At 36.3% G+C, this 14,098-nt stretch overlaps 2 protein-coding genes, 1 non-coding gene and 1 pseudogene across 3 annotated transcripts; all 4 read left to right on the top strand.

The window, feature by feature from the left end:
* The first annotated feature begins 164 nt into the window (after positions 1 to 164).
* LOC120270604 lies at positions 165 to 3,220 on the top strand (annotated as a pseudogene).
* A 2,859-nt stretch (positions 3,221 to 6,079) lies between these two features.
* LOC120270605 (serine carboxypeptidase-like 42) lies at positions 6,080 to 8,783 on the top strand. The gene is made up of 10 exons (XM_039277658.1): positions 6,080 to 6,500; positions 6,877 to 6,984; positions 7,057 to 7,149; positions 7,235 to 7,327; positions 7,396 to 7,481; positions 7,569 to 7,847; positions 7,923 to 8,056; positions 8,145 to 8,237; positions 8,337 to 8,454; positions 8,546 to 8,783. Exons 1-10 carry the CDS (start codon positions 6,263 to 6,265, stop codon positions 8,705 to 8,707), a joined length of 1,404 nt encoding a protein of 467 aa, XP_039133592.1. The 5' UTR covers positions 6,080 to 6,262; the 3' UTR covers positions 8,708 to 8,783.
* A 126-nt stretch (positions 8,784 to 8,909) lies between these two features.
* Positions 8,910 to 9,013, top strand: LOC120271404. The gene has a single exon (XR_005540014.1). It is a non-coding gene; the product is annotated as a small nucleolar RNA Z279/snoR105/snoR108 (small nucleolar RNA).
* Positions 9,014 to 12,775: 3,762 nt separating this feature from the next.
* LOC120270793 lies at positions 12,776 to 13,867 on the top strand. Its single transcript, XM_039277859.1, has one exon. It carries the CDS (start codon positions 12,776 to 12,778, stop codon positions 13,865 to 13,867), a length of 1,092 nt encoding a protein of 363 aa, XP_039133793.1.
* Positions 13,868 to 14,098: the final 231 nt, after the last annotated feature.

Here is a 14,098-nt window from a genome sequence, read left to right as displayed (position 1 = left end):
AATAATTCTAAAAATGCCTATTCTAGTAATTAATTAAAAAAACAATATTTAAATAAAAAAAAAACCCAAAAAAACCATACTCGCCAGAGTATGATTAACCTCTGGATTTGAAATCACTGCTTATATATCTGGTATTGGCCATAATTTCCAAGAACATTATGTAGTATTAGTAAGAGGAGGATAGGATTAGATTTGACGTGGCACGTTTCACTAGAATTCTGGTCCTACTTCATCAAATCATACAATGCTCGTAAGCAACGACTCTGTCTTTCCTTCGTCTTCTTCTTCTCATCCTTTTGTTTCCACCGTCCACTTCTTGCACTAAAGTCCAATGTCCCACACTTCACTGCATGTCCAATCCAGCATGGTCCTCATTTTCTCTCTTTTTTTATTATTCTCACTCAAGCATTTCCTTCTCCCATCCCTTTCTTCAGCTTCCACTGATCTCCTTGTGTGTTATATGTGTGTTTATGTGTGTGAGAAACAGAGAAAGAGAGAGAGAGAGAGATGGGCAAAGTTGGTGGTGTTCTTATGGAGTTTGTTAATGGTGGTAGTGAGTGTGAGAGTGAGTGGGTATCCAGTAGAGGACTTAGTGAAGAAGTTGCCAGGACAACCAGAGGTTGGATTCAAGCAATATGCTGGTTATGTTGATGTGGATGTCAAGGCTGGTAGAAGTCTCTTCTATTACTTTGCTGAAGCTGCTGTTGATCCTTACCTCAAGCCTCTCACTCTCTGGCTCAATGGAGGTTTTCTTTTAGTTTTGCATTCATTGTTAGTTTTGGTTGTTGTTGGTGTTCAAATTTTGCTTTCAATTAAATTTATTGTGTTTGGTGTGCTGTGTTCTCTGTTTTTGCATTTAATGTTGGTTGTTGTGTATCATGGTATTCAAAGTTCTTGACTTTATTGTTTCTGTTTGTAGTTTGTTGTATTGTTACAGTTTGGTGTTTGGTTTTGCATTTAGTGAATAAAACTGATGAAGAGTGCACATCATTGCTAATTGCAAATCACAATATAATCATTTTATCTTGTTGTTGATAATAATCTGACTAAAATTGTGCTTAGGCCCTGGTTGTTCATCACTAGGAGGTGGAGCATTCACTGAATTGGGTCCGTTTTATCCTAGAGCAGATGGTCGAGGTCTTCGTATAAACAAATGGTCATGGAATAGAGGTTGGTTCAGTATGAAATGCAGCTTGTGATTAATTGTCAAATTCATTAACTTTCAACTTTATCCTGTTTGTAGTTTCAAATCTCCTTTTTTTGTTGAATCTCCTGCTGGAGTTGGATGGTCTTACTCTAATCGAACTTCTGATTACACCACAGGCGATGAAAAAACAGGTAAAGTTTCAAGTTCTCATGATTAATTAAGGCATGAATTGCCATTGCCTGTTCTGATTTTGTTTTGACAATTTGCTGTCCATTGAAGCTAATGACATGCACATATTTCTGATGCGATGGTACGGGCAAGTTTCCCGAGTTCAAATCCCGTGATTTGTTTCTCACCGGAGAAAGCTATGCAGGTATATATGCTTAGTTTACTTAATTAAATTCATCACTATCTTTTTCTCTGAATGCTCAACTCTTTTAGGACATTACATACCCCAATTAGCCACTGTCCTGTTGAAGCATAATAAATACTCACCTGATTTCAAGTTTCAAAATCAAAGGAATTGCAGTAAGAATTCTTTTGACTATCTGTAATATGCAATTGTTTTCTTGTAATGTCAACATGTTATGATTAATTGTTTGGAATTGAAATAGATTGGAAATCCACTTCTCAAGCTTGATAAAGATGCCTCTTCAAGTTACAAATTTTTCTGGTCACATGGAATGATTTCTGATGAGTTAGAGCTAAAAATCACGAACCAATGCGGTTTCGATGATTATGCCTTCAGTAGTCCTCACAATGTGAGTAAATCATGCAGTGACGCAATCACTGATGCAAACCGAGTTGCTAGGAATCACATTACCAGTTATGATGTTTTACTCGATGTTTGCTATCCGTCCATTGTTGAACAAGAACTGAGACTGCGAAAATTTGTAGCGTATTTTGTGTCTGCCTTGTGACTGCATAGTGAACAATAATTCATCCTGATTTTATGCTGATAAATTTCAGGCCACAAAAATGAGCATTGGTGTCGATGTTTGCATGACATACGAGCAACGGTTTTACTTTAATCTCCACGAAGTTCAGCGGGCTCTTCATGCCAACCGGACTAATTTGCCTTACCGATGGAGCGTGTGCAGTGAGTAAGTAACATCACAAATTCATCATCCTTTTTCTGAATTTCAATACAAACAAAGAAAACAAAATAGTTATGGTAGCATATCAAAACAACATGCTAATGCCGATCATTTAATGATAACCAACATTTCCGATTGGCAGAGTTTTGGATTACAACAACACAGGTGGAAATATCAACATCCTTCCATTGCTCAAAACTATAATTAGCCACAAAATACCAGTATGGATCTACAGGCAAGATGTTACTAATTTATTCTTCGAATCAAATTGCATATTTACTATTTAGAACATAACCAAAAAAGATTTAATTGATGAACAAACACTGTTCTCTTTACTTTACAGTGGTGATCAGGACATTGTTCTTCCATTATTAGGATCTCGAACACTTGTCCGAGAACTAGCACAGGAAATGAAACACAGCATTACAGTTCCTTACCGTGCATGGTTCTATAAAGACCAGGTAGACAAATTCATATATATGATTTTGTTTTCATTCATCAACCTTTATATTTCATTGTTTGATATCAAACTAATGTTCATATGGATTAGATTATATCTAAAAGATGGTATTATATATTGTGAAAATTAAGGTGGGTGGATGGGTGACAGAGTATGGGAATCTGCTGACATTTGCTACAGTGAGAGCTGCTGGTCATATGGTTCCTTATTCACAACCAGGAAGAGCACTGCAACTCTTTGAGTCATTTGTGAAGGGACACAGGCTCCCAAACATAACACAAACTTCCTTTTGATCTTCTTTTTGGTGTATGCATTATATATGGGATTTTAGTCCCACATTTGGGAATGGAAATGGTCATGGATCCATGCCATAAATAAATAAGTAAATAAATAAAGCCAGGCCTTGTGAAGAGTATGATCTTTCAGGCAGTCCAACAGGGACTTGATGAGTAGTAAAGAGTTGTAATATACTGGCAATTAAAAACCTTAACTAAATTCATAATTAAAAATTCTGCAGCAGTGAGTTGTTATTTGCATTATGGTTAAGTCATATAATTAACTCAGGAGTAAGAGCTACATCAAAGTGATAGTTAAGAGAATTCATTTGTGGGAAGCTTTAACACATGTTACCAATGATCAAGTGATCTATTGGTATTTGAGTCCCTGAGAATTTTTCACAAATGATGAGATTTTAAAACACGGATGGGAGTATATTTCCAAGAACGTGAGTAGTAGTTGTGTGAGGGTGGTCCTAGAGCTCACATATGTGTGGCCCCGTCTCTATTTGTTCCACCAAGACTTGTATATATTTCTATCTTTGTTAACAGTCTAATCGCTCATCTCGAACTAAAAAAACTTTCACATATGTTTATGATATGATATCAACTTTATTATGAAGACCCCAAAAGATATAACTCAGTAGAATCACAAATAACATAATAAATATTGCTTATTAAGTTTTATTTTTCCAAATGAAAAAAAGCTATCAAAAATTTGAGATTGATCTTCATTGCTGGGGAGAACTCTTTGCTTTGTTTTCCTCTTGGTTGTACTTTTGGTTTGCTGTTATTCTTTTTCAATAAAGTAGTGGTTTATCCATTTTTTTCTCAAAAAGGTTTGAGATTAAATCAGGAAAATATTTTGAAAAATAAGTCGGATGTCTTTATAGAGACAGGAATCACTTGGAAAACTTGGAGTCAAATAAAACAGGCTTTTCTCTAAAAGAACATGAACAAATTGCATGCAATGGCCATCTTTTATTTTATAAATCATTGTTTATCCCTGCACTTTTCATTTAAAAAAACACTTGTATAAGTTGCAAATATGGTATAATATGTTCATATTAGTAACGTGGAATTTTACTTATGCACAATAAGCCTGCTTAAGTGGCCCTGAGACTAGGAATTCAATCAGAAAAGTAACAGAAAAAGGAACTACTTAAATGTCAGAGCAAAATATTCATCATTAAAAAGAATATAGAAAATTAAGTTCTAAAAAATTGACAAAAATATTTTCCAATACACAAAAAACACTTGGACCAAAAAAACTCATAGCTAAGTGATATTAGCCCAATTATGAAAAGCGAATATGAAGTATTTAAAATGTATCAAGTTTGAATCTCGCTAGACATAATAGTGGTAACAGATCTCTGGTTGTGAGTACAAATTAGTTTGCTACCCAAATCCTGTTTCACCAAGTGAGTGCATGAGACCTAAACGATTAATTCTCGGTCTTTACATATTCCCTTGATGTATATAGTACTTGTTGCTTTGGTAAAAAATAAAAAAAAAAATCACTTCCTATGCAGCTAGAGTTTCTATATATTTAAACATTTCTTTTATCTGGAGGAAGATGAGATATAGTGTGACCTTAAATAATTCATAGAGGGTCAGGCATGATTCTCACCACAAACAACAACAAAACAGTAATACAAGTCTAATTATAACATTTAATTCAAAATATCTGCAAGTAAAATGTCTTTCACCATTAGTCTCAACCACCTGATTAACAAAATCCAATAGGTGAACCTATGAAAATAAATTCAAAACATCAATAGACTTCCTCCTAACCTCAAGCTATACATAAGTTGTTAAAAAGTTTTTTTTTTATATTAAAAAAATGGATAAACCACAATCATATATTAAGAAAGAGAAACAAAACAAGATATAACAAAAATCCACTAGCTATGGAACAAGGAGAAAGCAAAAAAAAGAGCAATGGGCCTCCTTCTGACCCCAAAAACCAAAGGAAAATTACCCCACACTACTATCCTAGGACACCTCGAACGTAGAAACGACCTCCATCCCCTCAGAATGAGGTCCAAAGAACTCTAAAACTGTGCCGGATAGAGGAAATTGAGTCCTCTAGCTTCACTCTCATACCATCTGGATTTCTTTTTAACCACTTGCAATAGATATTGAAAATTGTAAGCAAGCTGTTGAAGTGAACCCAAGAATTGAACAACCCATTTGATGTCATAGCTCAAGTATTCCAAGGCAGATAGTTTAGACAATGCTCGGTCTATTTACACAACTGAAATTCTTATTAAATTCATTACAACCAAATTTAAAGAGATTCCTAGAACTTTATAGGGAAACCACAACCACTGGATTTGAAAATCAGTTGTTATATCAAATGGTGGAAACAAATCACTAAATATTTTCGAAAATAAAAAGGTTTCTAATGAAATAACATTCCATAATTCCCGGATAAGTTTTTTTATATTTAAAAAAGTTGGATAAATCTCATCCAGTATAACAATAATCATATTAACCAAAGAAATATAAGTAAAAAACAAATAACAAAGCAAAAAAACAACACAAGTATAAATAGATAACAATAAATGTGAGAGAACTAAGAAAATAACAACAAAACAAGTAAATAACATAGCGAAAACTCTCCCTAATGAGAATAAGATAGCACAAAAGTGAATATATCAAAACATCACGGTCTAGTCAACACCTAATAATGATATTACCTCTCCTAAACATCCTTCTTAGTTGCTTAAAATACAGAAAATTCTAGACTCCACTTGATAATAATAATGGAATTTTCCAGTTTCACATTCATTACCCTCAGAACTTCAAAAGGTTGTCGACTCTCAACTTAATTAAAATTTTATTTTTAATTTAAATAAATAATATTCCCATAATTTTAGAAACAAAGGCAAAATCAATTTAACAAAAAATAATAAAATGAACACAAATATATTAAATAATAATAAAAAAAACCCTACCGCTCAAATTTATTAGTGGGCCATTGGCCAGGTCAGACAGGTTAGACTTGATGTGCCATGTGTCACTTGAATGTGGGTCCCACTTCTTCAAACCATATCCTCAAATGTAACGGCTCTTTCTTTCCTGTTTCTTCTCCTTCTCCTTTTTGTTTCCACTGTCCACATCCTGCACTAAAGTTCACAGTCACACCTCACTGTCCACTCTACCCATGCTCCTTCCTTTTCTCTCTTTACCCATTCCCACTCATCCTTTTCCTTATCCCATCCCTTTCTCCAACCTCCATTTATCTCTGTGTGTGTGTACTTGTGTGTGAGAAACAGAGATGATGAAGTTGGTGATGTTCTTATGGAGCTTGTTAATGGTGGTAGTGAGTGTGAGAGTGAGTGGGTATCCAGTGGAGGACTTAGTGAACAAGTTGCCAGGACAACCAGAGGTTGAATTCAAGCAGTATGCTGGTTATGTTGATGTGGATGTCAAGGCTGGTAGAAGTCTCTTCTATTACTTTGTTGAAGCTGTTGTTGATCCTCACCTCAAGCCTCTCACTCTCTGGCTCAATGGAGGTTTTCTTTTAACTTTGCATTCATTTCTAGTTTTGGTTGTTGGTGTTGGTGTTCAAATTTTGCTTTCAATTAAATTTATTGTGTTTGGTGTGCTGTGTTCTCTGTTTTTGCATTTAATGGTGGTTGTTGTATGGCCATGGTATTCAAAGATCTTTACTTTATTATTGTTTCTTTTTTGTAGTTTGGTGTATTGTTTTATATAGTTTGATGTTTGGTTTTGAATTTATTGTGCCAAGAATATGAGATGGATAACCAAATTATTTGAAAAATGCATTGATTAAAACAGATAAAGAGTGTACATCATTGCTAATTGCAACTTTTCAATATAATCATTTTAGCATGTTATTGATAATAGTCTGACTAAAATTGTGCTTAGGCCCGGGTTGTTCGTCGGTAGGAGGTGGAGCATTCACTGAACTGGGTCCATTTTATCCTCGAGCAGACGGTCGTGGTCTTCGGATAAACAAATTTTCATGGAATAGAGGTTTGTTCAGTATGAAATTCAGCTTGTGATTAATTGTGAAATTCATTAACTTCAACTTTATCATGTTTGTAGTTTCAAATCTCCTTTTTGTTGAATCTCCTGCTGGAGTTGGATGGTCTTACTCTAATCGAACTTCTGATTACACTACCGGCGATGAAAGAACTGGTAAAGTTTCTAATTTTTGTGATTTAAGGCATGGATTTTCATTGCCTGTTCTGATTTTATTTTTACAATTTGCTGTCATTTGAAGCTAATGACATGCGCGTATTTCTGATGCGGTGGTACGAAAAGTTTCCCGAGTTCAAATTACATGATTTGTTTCTCACTGGAGAAAGCTACGCAGGTCTATTTGCTTGGTTTACTTGGTTAAATTCATGTATATCTTTTTCTCTAAATGTTCAACTCTTTTAGGACATTACATACCCCAATTAGCTACTGCCTTGTTGAAGCATAATAAATACTCAACTGATTTCAAGTTCAAAATCAAAGGAGTTGCAGTAAGAATTCTTTTACCATCTGCAATGCAATTAATTTTCTTGTTGTTAAGTTAACTTATTATGATTAATTCTTTGGAACTGTAACAGATTGGAAATCCACTCCTCAAGCTTGATAGGGATGCTCCTGCAACTTATGAATTTTTCTGGTCACATGGAATGATTTCTGATGAGCTAGGTCTCACAATCATGAACCAATGCGATTTCGAGGATTATGCATTCAGTAGTCCTCACAATGTGAGTAAATCATGCAATGGCGCGATCGCTGAGGCAAATCGAGTTGTCGGGGATTATATCAACAGTTATGATGTTATACTTGATGTTTGTTATCCATCAATTGTTGAACAAGAGCTGAGACTGCGAAAACTAGTATGTATTTCATGCATGCCTTACCATTGCATAGTGAATAATCATTCATCTTGATTTTGTTCTGATAAATTTCAGGCTACAAAAATGAGCATTGGTGTCGACGTTTGCATGACATACGAGCGAAGATTTTACTTTAATCTCCACGAAGTTCAGCAGGCTCTTCATGCCAACAGGACAAACTTGCCTTACAGATGGAGCATGTGCAGTGAGTAAGTAATGATTTAATATAGAAACAAGTTGTATATTATACTATCAAATGCCGAACATTCAACGGTAACCAACACTTCTGATTGGCAGTGTTTTGGATTACAACAACACAGATGGAAATATCAACATCCTTCCATTGCTCAAAACCATAATCAGCCACAAAATACCAGTATGGATCTTCAGGCAAGATGTTACTAATTTATTCATCCAATCAAATTGCATATTTAGAACATAACCGAAAAGATTAATTGATGAACAAACACTGTTCTATTTACTTTACAGTGGTGATCAAGACTCAGTTGTTCCATTGTTAGGATCTCGAACACTTGTCCGAGAACTAGCACATGAGATGAAACACAGCATTACAGTTCCATATCGCGCATGGTTCTATAAAGACCAGGTATATACACATATTAGTATGATATCGAATTAATGTTGATATAGATTAGCTAATATCTAAAGATGGTATATATACTTGTGATTCAATTAAGGTGGGAGGATGGATGACAGAGTATGGGAACCTGCTGACATTTGCTACAGTGAGAGGTGCTGCTCATATGGTTCCTTATGCACAACCAGGAAGAGCTCTGCAACTCTTCGAGTCATTTGTGAAAGGACAGAGACTTCCAAACATAACACAAACTTCCTTTTGATCTTTTGTTTTTGTACTGTTTCAAATCACATTTTTGTGAACTTTTGAAGAAGAACAAATAATAACAGAAGAATAAGAGTTTGTGCGTGTGTGTATTAAATTTTAGTCCCACATCGACTGGGGAGTGAGAATGGTCATGGATCAAGGCTATAAATAAAGGAGGGGAGGGGAATATAAAATTATGATCCTTCAGGCAGTCCAATGGGAGGTGATGAGTGGTAAAAGCTTGCGCTTTGATGCGTGATGGGTGTGCGCCCAAAGCCTGTTACGACAATGAGCACACTCTAATCTTTACCAATCTGATCCCTAATTTATTTAAATATTTATAATTAATTTAAAATATTATTATTTTTTATAGATATTTTTCATATTTTAAATTTATTTATTGTATAAATGCACCACATTTTGTAGGTTTTTATTTTTTAATGTTAGGAGATGAGTTTGGTATTGGAATTTTAGCCGGAAAGTGAGCACAAACAAATAATATAGATTGGTGTTTGTATGGGTTTTTGTATTTTTATAGTTATTAATTTACTCTGAATTGGACGGTGAATTTGAGAAGGGATTTGTTTGGAAAGTAATAAGCCTTTTTGACATCTCATCTCCAAAAAAAATTCTCAAGTGAAAACACAAAGACAAAGTTGACTTTTGAATAGGAAAAAAAATGGATAAAAAAATGGATCTTGGGTTTTAGCTATAGCCGAACAGGAGATCGATGAAATTGATATTCAAATATTTCTTCTTAGAATGTATTGATTTGATATTGATTGTATCTCAAAACACACATACCACTTAAAAACTTCCTTTCTTTCTATTAAAAAAAAAAATAGATTTCCTGTCACTGGCTAAAAATTCATGAGCCGAGGTTAAAATTTAGTTTTTGATGGTGGTGAATTCTTTCCTCGCCCTCACCTTAAATATAAAATTTAAATATTTTATACATATATATAATATTAAAAAATTATTTATATTAAATAAAAATATATTAATTATATTTGATGTATGTATATGATAAAAAAGAATAAAGGTTTAATTAACGTCATAGTCCCTATAATTGCATGTCTTTCTACGCCTTTTAGTCCCAATATTTTTAGTGACAATTAAGTCTCCATATTTAGGCACTTGCTTTGAGCTCTTCAAAAAGACTTTTTTTAAGTTTAATAGAAGTCTTCCCGAAAAAAGTGCTTTTCAGCAGTAAGTTAAGACTTTTTATATTTTGTGTTTAGTATTACACACGTAAAAGCGGTTCGTAAAATAAAGTTAAAAATGTCTTTTCGTACGCTCATCACTAGCTCACGAAAAGTCGTTTTTCACTTTTTACGACTTCTGCCAGAAAGTTCTATACAAACTATTCTGAACCCAGAGTGCTTTAACTTATAAAAAAGCACTTCTGGGTTTTCCAAAAGCTCATCCAAACAAGCCCTTAGTCAAATTGGTTCATTCTAGTCCATAGTAATATTTTTTGGTACAATTAAATCTTTGCAATTTACACTTACACATCTACACAGTGGACTAAAATGACCTAATTCGACTAAATATAAGGACTTAATTGTACCTAAAAATATTGCAAGGATTAAAAAGGCAAAAAGTACACAATTACAGGGTCTTGTACAGTAATTAAACCAAGAATAAATAAATGAAAAAACTCAAGTCAGGAATCTCTTAAGTTTGGTAATTTTTGGGGTATATTCTGTGGGAACAAGGATCGAGAAATCTCTGTGGGATTGGGATCGAGCAAAATTTTTTTCTCTTGAACATGAGTCTGAGAATGGGGTCAGCCTAGGAATATATTTTTAGTGAATTTCTGTTCTGTTGACATTTCTGTCTTCCCTAGAGATCCCTATATTTTTACTAAAGATGAGTTGAAGTTTTGAATTTTAATTTTAATTTTAGTTGTATAGTAAAGGCATAAATGGACTAAAGAGTTAATCTTACTGAAAGAAAATATCAAATATTGGAAAAGAATTAGTTATAAATCAAAAATTTATTTTTGTAAAATTTTTTATATAATTAATTTTTTTAATTTATTTTATATAATTCAGTTGTTTTTTTTATAAATTTAGAAAATTTGAGTTAAACGAAATTAGAAATTTCAAATTCATTTAATTTAGACAAATTATTTTTGAAGGATTTCTAATTGATAAATAGAGCATTAGGTGGGATACTGCTTTCAACCAGTGAGAAAAATCATTAGTTTGTTATAGGAAAAATCATTTTGCAAATCAATAATTTTGCTTACCAAATCAATTATCTGGATGTATGATGTCTGTTTGTGTGTATATATGTACCTTGAAATAAAGAGATTTTGATTTTTTTTTTTTTTTCAGCTATCAATTTCACCTTTTAATCAGACACTCAAATGGGAATCATATCCCTAACTCATAATTGTACGAAAAAAAATGAGATTAAAAAATAATTGTTTTTCCAATCACTAGCATGTATAAATAAATTTAAAAAAATCCATTTTTTTATTATCGTACAGAGTCAAGGTTGTCACAAAGGATAAGCTCCCACCAAGCGCAGGTTAGGGAGGTTGAGCACGGCTCCCACCTTGACGGAGGGCCGGCATTTCGCAGCACCGTGGTCGCGGCGTTCTTCGTAGGGCGAGGGATCGAGTACGATGGGGTTGGCTTTGGTCTCCCGAGGCATGGACGAAGAGGCAAAGAAGGGGCTCCGGCCGTGCATGGCTCGAGGGTCGAGGGCGTGTCGAAATCTGGAAGGAACGTGCTGCTAGCTCACGTCTGGGGACAGGTGGCAAGCGACGGATGTCCGAGGTTGTCTCTTCGGAGGTTGACGTGGCGGTGACTTGCGATCACCGGGTGAAGAGACAACCGTCCCTTTTCTCGATTCGGATGAAAAGTCGCTGATCCCGAGGGAGGTTCGGATGATCCAGGTGGCCGAGTGAGTTGGGGCTGAATGAGGGTTTGGGCTATGGATCAACTGAGTATGATAAGATGGGCTCTCACTTTGACCCCTTGCTCTTGTGTAATGAAGTGGGCCAACGTGAAGAATCTGGGGCCCTTGGTGATCCGAAGAAGGATGATATTGTAACTCCTGGGCCCGATTTGTTGGTTGATGAGCGTTTGGAAGAGGTTGTTAGTGAGATGGAGGGTGGGCCGCCTTTAGTGGATGGGCCTTACAATGTGCAGGTCTCTAGTGATCCACTTGTTTTGTTGAATAGTGAACCTAATTTGGTGCCGCCAGATGGCTTCAAGTGGAAATTCTTGGTTGGTACCTGGGCCATGGTTACTGCTCTCGCGGGACCAGTCGATGGGTTGTCATCAGAGGTACATGTTGACGCTATGGGTGGAATAAAGGACACGGACTGCTCGGAGGGGCAATTGGTGGACAAAGTTAATCTGGACTTGGACCCGGACTCAGATGATTCCTTTGCTGAGTTTGAGAGCAATCTTAGGGTTCTCTTGCCGAATCTTCCGTCAGGAGTGCAAAATTCCAATGAGGATCTTGGGATGGGTACCAGAAAAAGTGGAAGAGTGAAGAAGCCTTCGTCGCGATTCAATGAGGAAGCAGGTTATCTTCCTGAACCGCTTCGATCAGCTAAGAAGAAAGGGATTGGCGGGGACAACTCTGGAGGTACGCAGGCCCATCCTTTGCTTATTTCGGATTGGTCTATTGCTCAAACTGTTCAATATTGCAATGCATGTGGTATTCATTTTAGTGGTAATGCTATTGAATGTGTTAATCATGTCCGAACATTAGAACAATCTCGTGCAGCTCCTTCTAGGAAGACTGTGGCGACCTCTTTGGAGGTTCGCGAGTCTGTTTGTTTATCATGAATATTGTCTCCTGGAATGTTCGGGGCCTGCGGAAACCGGCAAAGCGGTTCTTAGTTCGGGATTTTCTTAACCTGCACTTTGCTGAAGTGTGTTGCCTCCAAGAGTCTAAGTTAGAGTTGGTTTCCCAATTGTTATGGCGTGAGATTGGTGGTCCCCGCTTGGATCAGTTTGCGTTTGCTCCGGCGAAAGGCTCAGCGGGAGGTATCATTGTGGGTTAGAATAGTGCTGATATCATAGGTCAAGTGGTGTTTGTGGGCGAATTTAGCTTGACTATGGCGTTTTTTTCTAAGCGTTTTAACTTCAGCTGGCGATGCACTTCGGTCTATGGACCTGTAGATCGGTCTCGCAAACAGGCTTTCTGGGATGAACTTCGGGCTGTTAGTGGCGAGTCGATGGTGCCCATGGTAATTTGTGGTGATTTCAATGCCATTTTTGCCTTGGAAGATAAAGTTACGGGTGTTCCTAACTTGGAGGATATTCGGTGTGCAAATGCCTTCTTGCAGGACTATGCCTTTTTTGAACCCTCCTCAAAGGGTAGACGTTTCACCTGGACTAATGGACAGTCTAACCCAATTTGGGTCAAATTAGATCGTTTTCTAGTCAACGGTGCTTGGGCTGAGCGCTTTCCTAGGTTGACTCAATCTAGCCTCCCGAGGTTAGGTTCGGACCATGTGCCGATCCGTTTGGAAGCGGGCTCTCACTTGGTGTGTCCTAAGCCGTTCAGATTTGAGTTCGTCTGGACTACGGCGGAGGGGTTCTCTGAGATTGTGAAGAACTGGTGGAAGGAGTCTTCATTTTCGGGTTGTGGGGCTTTCATCTTATCCAAGAAGCTGTCGAACTTGAAAGTTAAGCTAAAGCATTGGGCGAAGTTTGATTTTGGTTCTATTAAATTAAGGAAGCTGGACTTATTACGACAGTTAGAGGAATTGGATTTGATCAATGAAGATAGGGGCCTTTCAGTGTCTGAACAACAACAGGAGCTTGCTTTGATTGCCTGTCTTGAAGAGATCAGGAAACAAGAGGAGATTTATTGGAAGCAAAGGTCGAGATTGCAATGGTTAAAGGATGGGGATGAAAATACGAAATTTTTCCAAGCGGTGGCTAACGGCCGTAAAAATAGGAATTTCATTCCTTACATCTCAAAGGATGGGTCTCGGGTTGAGAATCTGTACGACATTGGGAAGTTTTTTGAGGCTCATTTCCGGCTTATTTTTGGTCAAAAGCGGCAGTCTAGGATTAATATTGACTTTGAGAAGTTATTCGAGTATAAGAATAGTGTTGATCTGACTGTTTTGGACTCCCGGGATTTTGACCGTAAACCAAAATCCCTCAATGATGGGATTTCAAAAGCACATGAAAAATGAAATACATCAAAACAAACACCGTATTTTAAAAAAGTAAATGATTTGAAGTTACATGTAACTCCAAATCCCTTCAAACAAACACTACCTAAGAATGAAATCCCAGAAGGAGGTTTAGAAGCAGCCCTCTACAAGTCGGCAATACTTTCATTACTTTTGCGAGGAATTTCAGTAATTGAATCTGTAATTCGGATAGGCCTAATTGGGGCCATGAGCAGGCTTGATTTGAACCAA

Source organism: Dioscorea cayenensis, chromosome 10 (assembly GCF_009730915.1).
Source record: "Dioscorea cayenensis subsp. rotundata cultivar TDr96_F1 chromosome 10, TDr96_F1_v2_PseudoChromosome.rev07_lg8_w22 25.fasta, whole genome shotgun sequence".
NCBI lineage: Eukaryota > Viridiplantae > Streptophyta > Magnoliopsida > Dioscoreales > Dioscoreaceae > Dioscorea > Dioscorea cayenensis.
The sequence above is the reverse complement of the archived record's forward strand: the minus strand, read 5'-3'. Positions and strand labels throughout refer to the sequence as shown.